Here is a 20238-nt window from a genome sequence, read left to right as displayed (position 1 = left end):
GAACTGTGTGCAGGATTTACTTATATTACCCAATGCAGACAACCTTCCCTAGTCATGGTGCAAAAAAAAAAAATCCAACCAATACAAAATTTTGATGCACAAGGTCACACATAACACAACCTGCTCACCGTACTTTGTGGATATTATCAACTGTCCATGCACCATAAAAAAATATATAATTTCACCCATTTAAAACCAATTCAAAGCATTATAAGAAAAATGCAAAAACATTCTCCACACTAATCCACGTTTGCCGCATTTATCTGCTTGATATTTCTGATTGATTACAAAAGTTTAAGGAGGTTGTCACGCAAGAAAAGAAAGTAGGAGTGTGCAACTTTCACATACTCCTGATATCCAACTATATTCATTATTAAATATAGTTTCATTACATAATATAATATGTATATATATACGTATAGGCTATTATACACTATATTGCCAAAGGTATTTGGCCACCTGCCTTGACTCACAGTGCTATCCCATTCCAAACCCATAGGGTTCAATATGATGTGGGTCCACCTTTTGCAGCTATTACAGCGTCAACTCATCTGGGAAGGCTGTCCACAAGGTTGTGGAGTGTGTTAATAGGAATTTTCCACTATTTTTCCAAAAGCGCATTGGTGAGGTCACACACTGATGTTGGTCGAGAAGGCCTGGCTCTCAGTCTGTGTTCTAATTCATCCCAAAGGTGTTCTATCGGGTTCAGGTCAGGACTCTGTGCAGGCCAGTCAAGTTCATCCACACCAGACTCGTCCATGTCTTTATTGACCTCGCTTTGTGCACTCGGGCATAGACATGTTGGAAGAGGAAGAGGCCCGCTCCAAACTGTTCCCACAAGGTGGGGAGCATGGAATTGTCCAAAATGTTTTGGTATCCTGGAGCATTCAAAGTTCATTTCATTGGAACTAAGGAGCCAAGCCCAACTCCTGAAAAACAACCCCACATGATAATTCTCCCTCCACCAAATTTCACAATCGGCACAATGCAGTCCAAAATGTAGCGTTCTCCTGGCCACCTCCAAACCCAAATGGAAAATCTTGATTCATCATTCCAGAGAAGGCGTCTCCACTTCTCTAGTGTCTAGTGGCAGCGTGCTTTACACCACTGCATCCCACGCTTTGCATTGGACTTGGTGATGTATGGCTTAGATGCAGCTGTTTGGACATGAAAACCCATTCCTTGAAGCTCTCTGCGTACTGTATGTGGACTAATTGGAAGGTGACATGAAGTTTCGAGCTCTGTAGCAAATGACTGCAGAAAGTCTTTGCATTATGCTGACCCCTCTCTGTCAGTTTACGTGGCCTACCACTTGGTGGCTAACTTGCTGTTGTTCCCAAACTCTTCACTTTTCTTATAACAAAGTTGACTTTGGAATATTTAGGAGCGAGGAAATTTCACGACTGGATTTGTTGCACAAGTGGCATCCTATGAAGAGTTCCACGCTAGAAATTACTGAGAGCGGCCCATTCTTTCACAAATGTTTGTAGAAACAGTCTCCATGCCTAAGTGCTTGATTATATACAAATGAATATATATATATATATATATATATATATATATATTAGAGATGCGCGGATGGGCAATTATATCATCCGCATCCGCATCACCAAAGTCGTCATCCACCCGCCGGCCACCCGAACCAACATTTTATCATGACCGTACCAGCCTGCCAACCGCCCGCTGAAATACATCAGAGGTTTTCCGCCTTTACCACTCACAGAGTGGTTTAAACCTGTTTCACAGAGTAATGATGACAATAAGAGCCGCTAATGTTTCCGCGACTATCCAATAGCGTTCATCCTGATTACAAGAATATGGACGTGCTGTGAAGCCATTGCCTTTGACACCTTCAACAACATGTACGAACCGATTGTTGGTCCGGCAACATGTTGTGTGCAGCTTCCGCAATTACACGTTCAAGATTGAAAGGCATACTGGGTGATACAGAGTACACTGATGGTTGTGATATAAACAACTTTAACACTTACTAATATGCGCCACGCTGTGAAGCCACACCCAACAAGATTGACAAACACATTTCGGGAGAAGATCCTCACAGTAACACAACATAAACACAACACAACAAATACCCATAATCCTTTGTATCCGTGACAACTCCTGAATATATTTTACACCCCCGCGCCCCCAACCCCGCCCACCTTACCGATTCACGGGGGGGTGGGGGGGTGGGGGGGGGGGGGGTGTTTGCTGCTAGCGGGGTGTATAAAATAGTCAGGGTGTGTCATGAATACAAAGGATTTGGGGTATTTGTTGTGTTGCGTTTATCTTGTGTTACTGGGCGGATGTTCTCCCGAAATGTGTTTGTCGTTCTTACTTGGTGTGGCTTCACAGCGTGGCGCATATTACTAAGAGTGTTAAAATTGTTTATATCACAACCATTAGTGTACTCTGTGTCACCCAGTATGCCTTGCAGTCGTGTGCGTGTTGCCGCGGAAGCCACACACAACATGATGCTGGACTGACAAGTAAATCGTACATGTTGTAGTAGGCGACAAAGCCAATGGTTTCACAGCACACCCTAATACTTATTATTTGAGTGACTACCGGCAGTCATTCAGGAGAATAATAGCGTCTCTTATTGTCTTCTTTGCTTTATGACACGGGTCTTAAATGGCACTTTGAATGGCAAAGGATACCGATCACAGAACCATGCATATCAAATATTTCCGGATGGTTCAACCGCCACCCGCCCGAATCTAATTAAAATCTATTTTTTCGTCATGTCAACCGCCCGACCCGCGGTTTATCCGCGGACTCCGCGGATGAGACCGCAAACCGCGCATCTCTAATGTACATATACATATATATATATATATATATATATATATATATATACACACAAACACACACACACACACACACACAGTTACTACGTGCAGTCTGCTTTCGGCCCTCAACCAATTGTTTTGAGCCCGATGTGGCCCAAAAGTCAAAAAGTTTGGACACACCTGCTGAAAATAGTATGACTGTTGGATGACCTGTATTTATCTATACTTTAAATGGATATGATAGATTACCTTGACCATTTTTTCCCGCTCTGGTGGCTCAACTCGCTCTGCCTCATCCAAGTGGATCTGAGTCTGGTAGAGCCAAGTGCTGATATGAGCCAGGTTCTCGTCAAATATTTCAACCTCGTTCTGGTGACTCTGTGCCCAAAAGAAAATAAAAAACATTTCAGCATTCCAACCTATTCACCTCTACAATAGTCAGTGCTCATATTTATTGCCTGCACCCACCAGCACAGCACTGAGCCAGTCTTCGATCAATGTGTGCACTTGGCCCAATGACTCATTGAGGCCGGAGACTTTTTCCTCCAGCTGTACCTCGCTGCCCTCCACTAGTGTCTGCAGGCCAGCACTGGTCTCCGTCAGGCTGGACAGATCCTGCTGACGACGCTCCGACTCCTTTAAAAGGCCCTGGTGGCACCAGAGCATGACATACTTTACTACCTCAAGTATATGTACGTTGAAGAACTGCAGACAGAGTTAATTAGGTAAAATAACTTTCATTAAAGAAAGACATCTCAGTTTGATCAAGAAGGAAGGGCGAGTAATTGTCGGCAATATTGTAGTGTCTTATTGTGCACTCTGCTGGCCAACAGCAGAAATACATGTAAACGAGATGTGAGTGGAAAGCAATGCTCAAGAGAACTCACATTAGCCCAGCCGACCTCTGCATCAATATCTGCTGGCATGTCTCCACTGCTGTTCTTCTGTTGGAACTGAATTTCGCTAGTAGTCAGCCACTCCTGTAGGGCGGCGCTCTCTTTGCAGAACTTCTGAGACAACGACAGGGTTTTCTCCAGGTCCTGCTTGCCCTCTGTAACCTAAAGAAGAAATGCTGTGTCATTCCATGACCTCACAATTGACCGCTTTTAGCGTTGTTGTAGAACATGCCGTAGAACAGTGGACATTTAGTTACCTGAGCCCCCAGGTCATTGTAAAGTAGTTTGAGAGCTGTCAGCTGTTCGTCCATGGCCTTGGGGTTCTCAGTCTGCTGTTTCTGCACGATCTGACGACCTGTTTTTATTACCGTCTCCACTTCTAGCTTCACCTCACTTAGCAACTTGTAGAGTTTCTGCAAATCAAAGAAGAAATGTAAAAAAAAAAATCAGTCTCTATCGGCTATGAATTAATATTATTTCAGTCTCACCATGCAGCCATTCAGGTGGGCCTGGATTGTCTGCGGCTCTAAATCCCTGACATCCAGAATGCTCAGCTCCGCCTTTGCGGCGTCTAGAATCCTCTTACAGTCCAGCATGCGCTGCTCGAAGTTAGCCGGCTTCTGGAAAAGCTGGTACTTGGTGGAAATCTCCCTCAGTTTTCTCTGCAGCCGAGGCCACAAACAACAATTAAAACAATAAACATATGTAAGAACACTTTCACAATGATGCCACTTTCATATACACTGTAAATACAACCAACATTTCTATTCAATTAACACAATTATCTTATATTTGCTGGGTGCATGGTTTATAAAAGGCAAATCTCTTACTAGCATTGGCTTTATCTGCTGTGGCTGTAGGCAACCTCCTGGTGTAGTTTTTTACACCACAATATGGCAGTAACTGAAGTAACATGAGTGGTAACACATACAGCAGGTTTATTTACCTCTGCATGTGGTTTAAAATTTTGGTTTCCTTATTCATGTAGCAGCATTGTTAATACTGACAAAGCAATTAGCTTCTTACCGCTGATGCAACATTGGTTCTGTTGTGCAATATACTTGTTAATAAAGAACTATGTGGTCAAAAAGGTTATTTTCCACTTTCTCATGCGCTACAAATCATTGTTAAAGTTAAAATGTTTAAAAATATTACCACAAATTAAATAGTATTTAAAAAATGTAATACAACTTTATTTATATAATATAATATACTAGATGAGGCAATTATTGAAGGAGTTGCGTGTGAATGCTCCACTGCTAAAGTTGAACGGAATTCCTGGAATTTTTTTAGAATGGTTGAATTAGAGCACACAATTCTTGAACAGGCTGAATATTTTGAAGTTGGAACAGTTTGAATCTGATGAAAAATGTGGGAATTGTGGAACTTTGAAGAATGTCCCATTGATTTAAATGGGAATTTCCAAAAAATGTGTACATTTTGAGAAAAGCGGGAATTCTTTTAAAATAGTGAAAAACTTGAATGGTCTGAATGAGTTGAAATGGCTGGTGTTGAAATTTTTCAAATCAGTCAAGAAATGTTGAAACAGTAGCATGTTGAATTATGAAATGGTATTACGGAATTCCTGGAATATCGAGGAAAAACAGGAATTTTTCCAGTTAAAAAAACAATTTTGTTTTTTGTCTTAATTAAGAGGAATGTTTTGACGGTTGAACGGTTGAAGTGAGCTGAAAAATGTGGGAAGAGTAGTAGCCAGAAAAAGGGTGGAAATAGGGCTGTGGAAAAACAGGAATTCTGGAAAATCTTGGAATTTTTTTTGAACTTGGAAAAATTATAGTTAAAATTTCCTGAATGGTGGAATGTGTTGAAGGTGGACTAGTACGAATACGTTGAAAAATTTGGAAATGGAAGTTTGAAAAATGGCAGATTCGTTTTGAATGGGAAAAATGTGCCGGAAAACCTGCAATTCTGGGAAAACTGTGAATTTTTGGAATTTGTTAAGGGGAAGATTCCTAAATAGGCTGAACAGTTTGAAGTTGGAACGGTTTGAATAGGATGAAAAATGTGGAAGCTAGAGCGCGCCAAAATCTGGAGAAGAAGTTGTTGAATAATAAATAGATACATTTTAGTGGAGATAACCATATATGTAAATACTCCAAAGCATTCACACATATAGAGTGGGTCAAAAAAGTATTTAGTCAGCCACCGATTGCGCAAGTTCTCCCACTTAAAATGATCACAGGGGTCTGTAATTTTCATCATAGGTACACTTCAAGTGTGAGAGACAGAATGTGAAAAAAAATCCAGGAATTCACATTGTAGGAATTTTAAAGAATTTATTTGTAAAATATGGTGGAAAATAAGTATTTGGTCAACCATTCAAAGCTCTCACTGATGGAAGGAGGTTTTGGCTCAAAATCTCACGATACATGGCCCCATTCATTCTTTCCTTAACACGGATCAATCGTCATGTTCCCTTAGCAGAAAAACAGCCCCAAAGCATGATGTTTCCACCTCCATGCTTCACAGTAGTTATGGTGTTCTTGGGATGCAACTCAGTATTCTTCTTCCTCCAAACACGGCGAGTTGAGTTTATACCAAAATGGATACATGGATGATACAGCAGAGGATTAAGAGAATGTCATGTGGTCAGATGAAACTAAAATAAAACTTTTTGGTATAAACTAAACTCGTCGTGTTTGGAGGAAGAAGAATACTGAGTTGCATCCCAAGAACACCACACCTACTGTGAAGTATGGGGGTGGAAACATCATGCTTTGGGGCTGTTTTTCTGCTAACGGGACAGGACGATTGATCCGTGTTAAGGAAAGAATGAATGGGGCCATGCATCGTGAGATTTTGAGCCAAAACCTCCTTCCATCAGTGAGAGCTTTGAATGGTTGACCAAATATTTATTTTCCACCATAATTTACAAATAAATTCTTTAAAATTTCTCCAATGTGAATTCCTGGATTTTTTTCCCACATTCTGTCCCTCACAGTTGAAGTGTACCTATGATGAAAATTACAGACCTCTGTGATCATTTTAAGTGGGAGAACTTGCACAATCGGTGGCTGACTAAATACTTTTTTGCCCCACTGTATAGTTTTCACATTCCGGAAATAAAGTTTTTCTTTGAATAAGGTCTTCTCTTTTGTGCCGTTTAGGCTATAATTACAGCTTTTATGCATTTACAAAGTGATTATTAATACAATAGTTAATCTACTTCTAAACAACTTACAAACCCTTCATAAAGCTATGCTTATTATAGAGGGGTGTATCTGTGAAAAAGTTGTGAAAAGAAGAGCGATCACATTCGCCAGTTCCTTGTAGTCTCCAGAGGGGGTCAGTGTTACCTGAAGCTGCTCCAGCATGGTGCCTCCTTTGGCAGCCTTGCCATCAGCTGCTGGCGGAGGCAAGTTGGCAACGTTCCCCCGCCGCATCTCCTCCACCGTGACTTCGTGGGTGGCGATTTCTGCCCCTATCGTCTGAAGCACGGTAAATTGAACACACGTCTCGTCTGTAGCGGCACGGGGCATCACAATAGTGTTTCAGCATCACCTGTGCCTCCTGTGGAAGCTGGAAGGCGTCAAGGCGGTCAGTCAGGTAGGAGGTAAGTGTGTGGTCCAGCTGGCAGAGAGACTCTTGGAGGGCTTGAAGGGCTTGGTCGTTCTCCTTTAACGTCTGCTGCTGCTGCTCCAGGCCCATCTGCTTCTTCACAGCCTGCAGATGGAGAATGCACAACCAAAATGTAACTCCTACTTTCCGGACTATAAGCCACACTAAAAATCCTTTTTTCCCCTCAAAACTCGAAAGTGCGCCTTATTACCCGGCGCGCCTGATATACAGAATAATTCTGGTTTTGCTGACCGACCATGAAACAATTTTGTTTGGTACATGGTGTAATGATAAGTGTGACCAGTATATGGCAGTCAAACATGAGATAGTGCACTATGATGGCAATATTACTCAAGTAAACAACACCAACATTTTATATGTTCCATTGAAAATATAGAACATTACACACGGCGCTGAAAAATCCATAGAACTTTTAGTACGACTTTTGGAAGCTATGAAGCCGCACCGCTTGATGGATTGTCGGCGCGTTAAACATTTGAGTATTATTATTGTGTGTGTATAAGGTAAGACATTATCTGGCGTTTTGTTTCGCATTATTAAGCAAAAGCAACTTTTTTTTACCCTCTGGTACCTGCTGATGTGTATTTGGGATCTGCATAAATCCTGAAAAATTGCGCGGGTCCACCTTTGTAGTCCGTGCCGACAACGGAGTTGATAAGCTTCTTCTTTTTCTCTATCTTCTTGTTATGGGACATTCATCCTCCACTGTTGCCATTTCTTATATAAAGTAGTGTAAATTTCATACTTATATCTGTCAGTAAACTCGCCATAAACTCGCTAACACATACCGGTGTAGTGAGTTTACGTTATTCACCCAAGGAACTTTAGTTATAAAAGAGTTCCAGTCGGACGGTTTTTCACGGGACACATTTCCGACCTTGTTGTTGTTTCCGAGATGAGGAGATGCTGGTCCGTTATCGATTTAAGTAAAGTCTTAATGTCAATAAAACAGTTACTTCCATCTTATGACACTTTTTTGACTCCCGTCCTTGCACGCTACACCGTGACAACAAAGATGACGGGGAGAAGACGCTGCCGGAGGTGAACCACGTAAATAGGACCACCCACAAAACGGTGCATCCTAAAGCGATTGTCAGAAAGCGGCTTGAAGATGATCTGTAAAACATAATCTATGCAACATTTTGACCAAAGAACCACCATTACATGTTATGTAGACCACAAGCAAGGGTTTTCCATTTAGAAAAAATATATTATAATACAACTTTTTTTAATGCGCCCTATATTCCAGCGTGCTTTTTATAAGGAAAAAGGGTAGAAAATAGACCATTCATCGGCAGTGCGCCTGATAATTGGGTGCGCCCTATGGTCTGGAAAATACGGTAATAGAAACAACCTCAAATTAAATAACTGCAATTAATAGGAATAATCCTGCCGACTGGACTATTCTGGTGCAGCCAAAGAAAAATATACTCTTAAATGATTCTTTTGCTCTAAATGGAGCATTAGAATCTTTGTAAGGTCTGAAATATTGGTATCTTTACTCCAAAGTCCTCACCTGTTTGTTGAGTTGATCGTAGCGGGAATTGAAGGCCTCAAGTTTTTCGCTAATGAGCTCGTCCAGGATACCGCCGTCTATCAGCGTCTGACCCAGCTCTCTGATTTGTGTCCGGTTTTCCCCCGGGTGGCGGAGCGCGCTCTCCAGAGACTGGCAAGTGATTGGACGAGCAGTCAGTAAGGGAGACTTATACTAAAACAAAACAATATAACAACAATATAGAGAGAAACGTGATAACGCAGGAAGAGATTGGAGAGAAGAGAGCTGGATGAGTGAAGGCATCATCATTTATGTGAGGTCATTAACTAGGCTTTTCCATGCCGGAGGTCATGGACAGAAAGGAAGTGATACCCAGACTGGACAGAGGAGGCTGAGAGCAAGAAGCGGTGAGGAAGAAAAAGAAGGGGCAAATAGTGTCTTCAAGGGTCTTTGCAATCTTATAACAATGCAGCATTCCAGAAGCAGCAGGAGTGTGATTTTAAATGGCTCTGACAGTGATGCTGTAGGTAGGATACAGATTTAGCAACCAGCTAGACAAGCCGTCTGGAAGCAATAAAAGTAGACCATGAGGACAAAAGTACTTGGTGTAGTCCTGAATTTTCTTTGACCAATTGTGTGCTATCAACATGAAACTGTGTATCTTCTATTTGCTCTTCATGTAAGTGGAAAGACTATACAGTATGTCTAATAGCTCTGTCCATGTAGTGTGTTATGAGAGGTTAAATACTGTCTATGTTGGACCAAGCAAAGGTAAGAATATATCCAACTGTATTTGAAAATCAGAAGCCACACTTTTAAGTTAACATTTTAGTTAACCATTACTATTTTCTTACCCATGTACTCTATTTTCTATAATTCTTTTTTTTTTGAAAATTCCAATTAAATTGGCATAGCTTTATTTAAGTTGTAATAATTTTATGGATACATTTAAGATCCATCACTGATTTTTCAACAGTAAATTATGCATAATTATATTTACCAATAGTATTGTTATATAAAATTACAGTTAAATATAATAATCTTAATAATAATAATATAGTTATTATATAGAATACTTATTAATATATTTAATAACACTAGTTTCTATTATTACAAATTATAATATATAATTTACTATTTAATATTAAATAATGGATCATTTATTTATCAATAATATTTTATTTATTTATTTATTATGTATTTATTTAACAATAGTATTGTTATATAATATTACAGTTAAATATAATAATACTAATAATAATAATAATATATAGTTATATAAATTATTGATATTTTTAATAACACTAGTTTCTATTATTATAATTTATAATGTTTTAATTTACTATTTAATATTAAATAATAGATCGATAATTCATCAATAATATTTCATTTTATTTAATTGAAGCAATGCTAATTTAATAATGAATAAATCTAACTGCAAACAATATTGTTAATAAAAATTATAAATAATTTACTATTTAAAAACCAATATTAGATAATTTATTTATTCATAATATATAACTTGTTTATTTAATTATAGCTAATTTAACTGGAATTTTAAATAGTTAATTATTCATTATTATGAATACTACTTAATCTTAATGTTAATAATAATAAATACATAATTTACTATTTAGTAATCAATAATTGATCATTAATTTCTTCATAATGACAGGATAATTTTCCATTTAAATAGTAAATTATTACTATTCATTGTATGCAACAATTATATTGCTCATAATTTTAAGAGGTAATTTACTATTTAAATGAAATAATTAATTAATCTATAATTTTACTTTTTAATCTTCATTATTATCATAAACATTATTATCATTAATATTATCATCATCACCTCCTCTCTGAGCTGCCACCTTATCGTGGTAGAGGAGTTTGCGTGTCCCAATGATCCTAGGAGCTATGTTGTCCGGGAGCTTTATGCCCCCTGGTAGGGTCTCCCAAGGCAAACAGGTTCTAGGTGAGGGATCAGACAAAGAGCAGCTCGAAGACCTCTATGAAGAAGAAAAAAACATGGACCCAGATTTCCTTCGCCCGGACGCGGGTCACCGGGGCCTCCCTCTGGAGCCAGGCCCAGAGGTGGGGCACGATGGCGAGCGCCTGGTGGCCGGGCCTGTTCTCATGGGGACCCGCCGGGCACAGCCCGAAGAGGCAACGTGGGTCACCCCTCCAATGGGCTCACCACCCATAGCAGGGGCCATAGAGGTCGGGTGCAATGTGAGCTGGGTGGCAGCCGAAGGCAGGGCACTTGGCGGTCCGATCCTCGGCTACAGAAGCTAGCTCTTGGGACGTGGAACGTCACCTCACTGGGGGGGAAAGAGCCTGAGCTAGTGCGCGAAGTTGAGAAGTTCCGGCTGGATATAGTCGGACTCACTTCGACGCACAGCAAGGGCTCTGGAACCACTTCTCTCGAGAGGGACTGGACCCTCTTCCACTCTGGGATTGCCGGCAGTGAGAGGCGACGTTGGCTGGGGTGGAAATTCTTGTTTCCCCCCGGCTCAAAGCCTACACGTTGGAGTTTAACCCGGTGGACGAAAGGGTAGCCTCCCTCCGCCTTCGGGTGGGGGGACGGGTCCTGACTGTTGTTTGTGCTTACGCACCAAACAGCAGTTCTGAGTACCCACCCTTTTTGGGAGCACTCGAGGGAGTACTGGAAAGTGCTCCCCCGGGTGATTCCCTTGTCCTCCTGGGGGACTTCAACGCTCACGTTGGCAACGACAGTGAAACCTGGAGAGGCGTGATTGGGAAGAATGGCCGCCCGGATCTGAACTCGAGTGGTGTTTTGTTATTGGACTTTTGTGCTCGTCACAGTTCGTCCATAACAAACACCATAAGGGTGTCCATATGTGCACTTGGCACCAGGACACCGTAGGCCGCAGTTCCATGATCGACTTTGTAGTTGTGTCATCGGATTTGCGGCCTTATGTTTTGGACACTTGGGTGAAGAGAGGGGCGGAGCTTTCTACCGATCACCACCCGGTGGTGAGTTGGCTGCGATGGTGGGGGAGGATGCCGGACAGACCTTGGAGGCCCAAACGCATTGTGAGGGTCTGCTGGGAACGTCTGGCAGAGTCTCCTGTCAGAGAAAGTTTCAATTCCCACCTCCGGAAGAACTTTGAACATGTCACGAGGGAGGTGCTGGACATTGAGTGCGAGTGGACCATGTTCCGCACTTCTATTGTCGAGGCGGCCGATCGGAGCTGTCGCCGCAAGGTAGTTGGTGCTTGTCGGGGCGGCAATCCTAAAACCCCTTGGTGGACACCAGCGGTGAGGGATGCCGTCAAGCTGAAGAAGGAGTCCTATCGGGTCCTATTGGCTCATAGGACTCCGGAGGCAGTGGACGGGTTCCGACAGGCCAAGCGGTGTGCAGCTTCAGCGGTCGCGGAGGCAAAAACTCGGACATGGGAGGAGTTCGGGGAAGCCATGGAAAACGACTTCCGAACGGCTTCGAAGCGATTCTGGACCACCGTCCGCCGCCTCAGGAAGGGGAAGCAGTGCACTATCAACACCGTGCATGGTGCGGATGGTGTTCTGCTGACCTCAACTGCGGATGTTGTGGATAGGTGGAAGGAATACTTCGAAGACCTCCTCAATCCCACCAACACGTCTTCCTATGAGGAAGCAGTGCCTGGGGAATCTGTGGGGGACCGGAGGGTGTGTTCCAACTATCGTGGGATCACACTCCTCAGCCTTCCCGGTAAGGTTTATTCAGGTGTACTGGAGAGGAGGCTACGCCGGATAGTCGAACCTCGGATTCAGGAGGAACAGTGTGGTTTTCGTCCTGATCGTGGAACTGTGGACCAGCTCTATACTCTCGGCAGGGTTCTTGAGGGTGCACGGGAGTTTGCCCAACCAGTCTACATGTGTTTTGTGGACTTGGAGAAGGCATTCGACCGTGTCCCTCGGGAAGTCCTGTGGGGAGTGCTCAGAGAGTATGGGGTATCGGACTGTCTTATTGTGGCGGTCCGCTCCCTGTACGATCAGTGCCAGAGCTTGGTCCGCATTGCCGGCAGTAAGTCGAACACATTTCCAGTGAGGGTTGGACTCCACCAAGGCTGTCCTTTGTCACCGATTCTGTTCATAACTTTTATGGACAGAATTTCTAGGCACAGTCAAGGCGTTGAGGGGTTCCGGGTTGGTGACCGCAGGATTAGGTCTCTGCTTTTTGCAGATGATGTGGTCCTGATGGCTTCATCCGACCGGGATCTTCAGCTCTCACTGGATCGGTTCGCAGCCGAGTGTGAAACGACCGGAATGAGAATCAGCACCTCCAAGTCCGAGTCCATGGTTCTCGCCCGGAAAAGCGTGGAGTGCCATCTCCGGGTTGGGGAGGAGACCCTGCCCCAAGTGGAGGAGTTTAAGTACCTAGGAGTCTTGTTCACGAGTGGGGGAAGAGTGGATCGTGAGATCGACAGGCGGATCGGTGTGGCATCTTCAGTAATGCGGACGTTGTACCGATCCGTTGTGGTGAAGAAGGAGCTGAGCCGGAAGGCGAAGCACTCATTTTACCGGTCGATCTACATTCCCATCCTCACCTATGCTCATGAGCTTTGGGTCATGACCGAAAGGATAAGATCACGAGTACAAGCGGCCGAAATGAGTTTCCTCCGCCGGGTGGCGGGGCTCTCCCTTAGAGATAGGGCGAGAAGCTCTGCCATCCGAGAGGAGCTCAAAGTAAAGCCGCTGCTCCTCCACATCGAGAGGAGCCAGATGAGGTGGTTCGGGCATCTGGTCAGGATGCCTCCCGAACGCCTCCCTGGGGAGGTGTTTAGGGCACGTCCAACCGGTAGGAGGCCAAGGGGAAGACACAGGACACGTCGGGAAGACTATGTCTCCCGGCTGGCCTGGGAAAGCCTCGGGATCCCCCGGGAAGAGCTGGACGAAGTGGCTGGGGAGAGGGAAGTCTGGGTTTCCCTGCTTAGGCTGTTGCCCCCGCAACCCGACCTCGGATAAGCGGAAGAAGATGGATGGATGGATGGATTATCATCATCACCAATATTGTTATTGTAATATTAGTAGTAGGATTATCATTATTAGTAGTAGTAGTCATATTATTAACAGTATTAGTAGCTGTAGTATTAGCAGTAGTAGTGGTAGTAGTAGTGGAAATGGCATTAGTATAATTATTATTAGTATTAGTAGTGGTAAAAAATAACTATTGTGTACAAAGTATGTTTGTACCTCCAGAGCTTCATTAACAGCCTCTGTGCTTTCTGGTAGATTCTCAGTAGCTTTGACCTTCTCCTCTAAAGTGTTGAGCCAACTCTGTTCCATGTCCAAATACTGGAGAAGCTCCATCCAACAGGACCAAATCTCCTGAAAAAAAACACAAAACACATTTAAAGGCTACTGAAGCAAAGAACAGCAGCTGAAGTAACTCATATGTTGACCTATACCACACACACTTATTACCTCCAGGGTGTGACATTTGCTCTTAAAGCGGTCACAGAGCTTGTGGTAGTTAGCCAAAACGCCCTCAAGTTGTGCCGTCAGCCCGCTGCCTCCGTCGGATGGTGGCGTTTTGGACACCAACATATTGATGCTGTCCTTCAGTATCTTTACTTTCACTTCTTTCTGTAGCACATCCTCTTGACCCCTCTGAATTACAACCAGACCAGGATTAGATGTCTTTATTGAGGTTAAAAAGGTGCTAACAATATATCCACCTTCATTTCTTCCAGCGCTGACTCAAGCTCCTCTGGGCTCTTGTACTCAAAGTCTCTCATCAGAAACTCCTCGTCCACTTGAGCCATCCATTCCTGCATCTCTGCCAAGTCTTTCTTTAGGTTCACCTGCTTCTCTTGACTCTCTGACAAACGCTTCTGGCGGCTCAGCAGCTGGACACAGGAGTTATTCCTTTATAAACAACAGCCTCACCATGCAATTAGCTATTGATGTTTAAATCCTACTTTGCAAACATATTTTAATGGTTACTTCTGCAACCCAAGAAAAAAATTATCTAATCACCAGACTTAAATTAAATTTTGTAGAAAAAAAGCAGAAAATAGACACGACACAAAACTATACACATTTTAAATGGCAACTTTCTGGTTGTATGAAACAGTAAACTAGATCAAGAATACACACTGTGGTAGTCACTGACATGAAAAAATTAAGCACTCGTTTCTGAGGAAAAAAATCGAAACAAATATGGGATCACCCTGTAAATGTTTTTTTCCAAAGCTACCACCTACAGTGGGGCAAAAAAGTAGCTACCTGTAGTCACCCATCGATTGTGCAAGTTCTCCCACTTAAAATGATGACAGAGGTCTGTAATTGTCATCATAGGTACACTTCAACTGTGAGAGACAGAATGTGGAAAACAAATCTAGGAATTCATATTGTAGGAATTTTAAAGATTTTATTTGTAAATTATGGTGGAAAATAAGTATTTGGTCAACCATTCAAAGCTCTCACTGATGGAAGGAGGTTTTGGCTCAAAATCTCACGATACTTGGCCCCATTCATTCTTTCCTTAACACGGATCAATCATACTGTCCCCTTAGCAGAAAAACAGCCCCAAAGCATGATGTTTCCACCCACATGCTCCACAGTAGGTATGGTGTTCTTGGAATGCAACTCAGTATTCTTCTTCCTCCAAACATGACGAGTTGAGTTTATACCAAAAAGTTCTATTTTGGTTTCATCTGTCCACATGACATTCTCCCATTCCTCTGCTGTATCATCCATGTATCCATTTTGTTATAAACTCAACTCGTCGTGTTTGGAGGAAGAAGAATACTGAGTTGCATCCCAAGAACACCATACCTACTGTGAAGCATGGGGGTGGAAACATCATGCTTTGGCGCTGTTTTTCTGCTAAGGGGACAGGACGATTGATCCGTGTTAAGGAAAGAATGAATGGGGCCATGTATCGTGAGATTCTGAGCCAAAACCTCCTTCCATCAGTGAGAGCTTTGAATGGTTGACCAAATACTTATTTTCCACCACAATAAATTCTTTAAAATTCCTACAATGTGAATTCCTGGATTTTATTTTTCACATTCTGTCTCTCACAGTTGAAGTGTACCTATGATGAAAATTAAAGACCTCTGTCATCATTTTAAGTGGGAGAACTTGCACAATCGGTGGCTGACGAAATACTTTTTTGCCCCACTGTATATCAGATTACATCTGTTCATTAGTCAGCAGTTAAAAAGGAGTGTTTCCACATTGGAGAGCTGTTGCACCAGGTGAATTGACATAAATCATGAATCCAACACAAGAGATGCCAATTGAAACACAAGAGACAATTATTTAAAAAAAATCAAGAAGGTAAATCATCACACAATGTTGCAAAAGATGTTAATTGTTACACAATGTGACAAAATCTGGACAGAGTACAAACAACATGGGAAAGTTGCAAAAGGCAAGAATACTGGTAGACCAAGGATAATATCAAAGCTAACCAGACAGGAATTTAAAGCAATATGTCTTGGAAACAGCCAGTTAGCTCCACATTGGCGCTAACTGGCTTTGAAACACTAATCACTTCTGTTGTCATCACCTTTTTGTCACTCTGCTTGATCTTAAAATGAAACTGTCACTAACACAAATCATTTTCTTAAATCTATTATATCCATCCATCCATCCATCCATCCATCATCTTCCGCTTATCCGAGGTCGGGTTGCGGGGGCAGCAGCCTAAGCAGGGAAACCCAGACTTCCCTATCTCCAGCCACTTGGTCCAGCTCTTCCCGGGGGATCCCGAGGCGTTCCCAGGCCAGCCGGGAGACATAGTCTTCCCAACGTGTCCTGGGTCTTCCCCGTGGCCTCCTACCGGTTGGACGTGCCCTAAACACCTCCCTAGGGAGGCGTTCGGGTGGCATCCTGACCAGATGCCCGAACCACCTCATCTGGCTCCTCTAGATGTGGAGGAGCAGCGGCTTTACTTTGAGTTCCTCCCGGATGGCAGAGCTTCTCACCCTATCTCTAAGGGAGAGACCCGCCACCCGGCGGAGGAAACTCATTTGGGCCGCTTGTACCCGTGATCTTATCCTTTCGGTCATGACCCAAAGCTCATGACCATAGGTGAGGATGGGAACGTAGATCGACCGGTAAATTGAGAGCTTTGCCTTCCGGCTCAGCTCCTTCTTCACCACAACGGATCGATACAACGTCCGCATTACTGAAGACGCCGCACCAATCCGCCTGTCGATCTCACCATCCACTCTTCCCTCACTCGTGAACAAGACTCCTAGGTACTTGAACTCCTCCACTTGGGGCAGGGTCTCCTCCCCAACCCGGAGATGGCACTCCACCCTCTTCCGGGCGAGAACCATGGACTCGGACTTGGAGGTGCTGATTCTCATTCCGGTCGCTTCACACTCGGCTGCGAACCGATCCAGTGAGAGCTGAAGATCCCGGTCAGATGAAGCCATCAGGACTACATCATCTGCAAAAAGCAGAGACCTAATCCCGTGGCCACCAAACCGGAACCCCTCAACGCCTTGGCTGTGCCTAGAAATTCTGTCCATAAAAGTTACGAACAGAATGGGTGACAAAGGACAACCTTGGCGGAGTCCAACCCTCACTGGAAACGTGTCCGACTTACTGCCAGCAATGCGGACCAAGCTCTGACACTGATCATACAGGGAGCGGACTGCCACAATAAGACAGTCCGATACCCCATACTCTCTGAGCACTCCCCAAAGGACTTCCCGAGGGACACGGTCGAATGCCTTCTCCAAGTCCACAAAGCACATGTAGACTGGTTGGGCAAACTCCCATGCACCCTCAAGAATGTTTCTTAAAGAAGTGAAGTGAAGTGAATTACATTTATATAGCGCTTTTTCTCTAGTGACTCAAAGCGCTTTACATAGTGAAACCCAATATCTAAGTTACATTTAAACCAGTGTGGGTGGCACTGGGAGCAGGTGGGTAGTGTCTTGCCCAAGGACACAACGGCAGTGACTAGGATGGCGGAAGCGGGGATCGAACCTGCAACCCTCAAGTTGCTGGCACAGCCACCCTACCAACCGAGCTATAGACAGAAATCATCTTGTTGAAATGACTGTAGTTTTGTATCATGTTTGTTATTTTATTTTCTCTACAAAATCAAACTGAATGTACACCCTCCTAGATTAGTGATTCCATCATTTTTGCCAAGGATTGTAGTCTAATAGTTAAAGTCAGACCCCTGGAAAGTAATCATTATTTTTCCATTACAGTGGTACCTCAACTCACAACCACAGCCAAAAAACACTCATATCTTGAATCAGTCAAGTCCATTGAAATGAATTGAAATCAATTTTATCCGCGTTTGGCTCTCACAAAACGGCACAATTTCAGCATGTAAAATGCATTTAAAAAGAAAACCAAACTTTTAAACAGGAAATACTGTTTAAACAACATCAGAATAGCATACACTACAAACAGCTGCAGCAGTTTTATGAGATTATTTAATATTGTTCAGCATTTATTTTACAGAGAAGACTTTAGCAACTCCTACGTGCTGCTTCTCTGTCGTGTAACAATAGGAACTAGGAAATCACTGTTTATGATCTTCTTGAGCGACGCAGCTGAGACTAAGCGATATACATGTGTACCAAATGTAATGCTAAACCGTCCACTTTGTTTGATCATAAATTAAAACATGGCAAACAGAATCTGCAGCTTCTTAATATTTTAATGGATAAATGTTTTTGGCTGCATGCCGTGGAGGATGGATGCGGCTTGTGTGATGCAGACTGACGCTGCAGTCGGACTGACTCGCCAGGTAGGCTGCTAACAGGCAGTACATAATTTTAATGGTTTGGTCGTTCGTTTTGTCTCTTTTTCGGTAACTTTCTCAGTTCTGATGGTTGAAGGGCAGCATTGTGTCAAACTCTGAGCGTCAAATGTCTAATCAAAACCTCTGTTTCAAGTGTAAACAAAGCAGGAACTGCAACATTTAACAATATACTGTATTTACTCTTTATTGCTCAAACACTGTTGCAAATATTTTTTCAACCGGCGATGGAAATCTTAGTAACTCTAGTTAAGCTCACAATTTAAAGAATAAGCATTACTACTGAGCTCAGTGGCTTAGTGGTTAGGAGTGTCCGCCCTGAGATCGGTAGGTTGTGAGTTCAAACCCCGGCCGAGTCATACCAAAGACTACAAAAAAATGGGACCCATTACCTCCCTGCTTGGCACTCAGCATCAAGGATTGGAATTGGGGGTTAAATCACAATAAATGATTCCCGGGAGCGGCACCGCTGCTGCCCACTGCTCCCCTCACTTCCCAGGGGAGTGATCAAGGGGATGGGTCGAATGCAGAGGACAAATTTCACCACACCTAGTGTGTGTGTGACAATCATTGGTACTTTAACTTAACTTTAACTTAAGGTACACATAAATTCAATCAATCAATCAATCAATGTTTACTTATATAGCCCTAAATCACTAGTGTCTCAAAGGGCTGCACAAACCACAACACAAACCACTACGACATCCTCAGTAGGCCCTCATAAGGGCAAGGAAAACTCACACCCAGTGGGACGTCGGTGACAATGATGACCACGCGATGCGCCTCACAGCGAACTCACACGTGCTTTCCCCCCCTGCCACGAGCCCCGCGGCGTGTGCGGGCGCGGGCGGCCACCTCCGGGCGGACCCGTCCCGCGTTACGCGCTGCGGGGAGGCGAGCAGGAGGGGCTGGCCCCCGTTACGACGTTTTTCCCCCCCGGGCATGTGCGAGCGCGGCTGCCGGCGGACCTCGTGTCTCAGGCTGACCGCGTTACGCATGCCCACCCGGGGAAACGGCGGGCGGGTGTGTGTGCGGAGGCGGAGGGCCGGGCGCGCGGGCGGCCCGGACGGAACCTTCCCCGGCGAAAACTTGATCTCCACGGGTGAGCCTCCGTAGTACTGTATTTCAAATTCCATAAAATAACAGCATGCTGGAATGAAGTGAGTGTTCCAAACATCTATGTGCTATTAAGAAACGTAATGATGCCAATTGAAGCGCATGATACAAATATTTACCTGTTTCAAAAGCGAGTCAAATCGACTTCGCAAATCTGCCGTCATATCCTGCCCCCACTTGGCTAATCCTGGTACTGCAGCCGCCTGCACAGCGCTCACGTTCTCGTCTATCTGCTTCAACGAACTCTCCATTAACTCCCTCTCATTGACATGTTCCTGCATTGGAAGAGAAAAGAAAATGCCCTCAGAAAAGAATCAAGTCAGAGAACTGCACTACAAGTGGTTTTACGATGGTATGTTTCAGGTTAAGGCGTTTTGTCACATTTCATGGTTATGTACGCACTCCCTATACATTTTTCCCTACTGTACAAAAAAACAAAGAGAACTTGTAAGTTACGTGCGCACAGCAGAAGAATACATAGAGCTGTTAATTTTTTTTAATCAAAGTAATCACACTTTTGAATGTGAATTAATTATGATTAATCACAATCGGTTGCATGATTTAAATTACCTTTAAAACTTGGTAAAAGTTGTA

General features: G+C 43.4%; 1 protein-coding gene across 6 annotated transcripts in view; it reads right to left on the bottom strand.

Annotated features, from left to right (window-relative positions):
• utrn (utrophin) overlaps positions 1-20238 on the bottom strand; it is a 420528-nt gene that overhangs the window by 268309 nt on the left and 131981 nt on the right. For all 6 annotated transcript variants that reach the window (XM_061900556.1, XM_061900559.1, XM_061900555.1 and 3 more), the window contains 12 exons: positions 19764-19919; positions 14465-14635; positions 14211-14396; positions 13980-14114; positions 8805-8954; positions 7211-7372; positions 7006-7137; positions 4177-4350; positions 3946-4101; positions 3680-3850; positions 3261-3440; positions 3042-3170 (listed from right to left, as the gene is read on the bottom strand). In XM_061900556.1, coding sequence (XP_061756540.1) covers positions 3042-3170; positions 3261-3440; positions 3680-3850; positions 3946-4101; positions 4177-4350; positions 7006-7137; positions 7211-7372; positions 8805-8954; positions 13980-14114; positions 14211-14396; positions 14465-14635; positions 19764-19919 — 1902 coding nt within the window. The remainder of the gene's footprint in view (positions 1-3041; positions 3171-3260; positions 3441-3679; positions 3851-3945; positions 4102-4176; positions 4351-7005; positions 7138-7210; positions 7373-8804; positions 8955-13979; positions 14115-14210; positions 14397-14464; positions 14636-19763; positions 19920-20238) is intronic.

Source organism: Nerophis ophidion, linkage group LG05 (genome assembly GCF_033978795.1).
Source record: "Nerophis ophidion isolate RoL-2023_Sa linkage group LG05, RoL_Noph_v1.0, whole genome shotgun sequence".
Lineage (NCBI taxonomy): Eukaryota > Metazoa > Chordata > Actinopteri > Syngnathiformes > Syngnathidae > Nerophis > Nerophis ophidion.
This window is presented reverse-complemented; position numbering and strand designations above follow the sequence as displayed.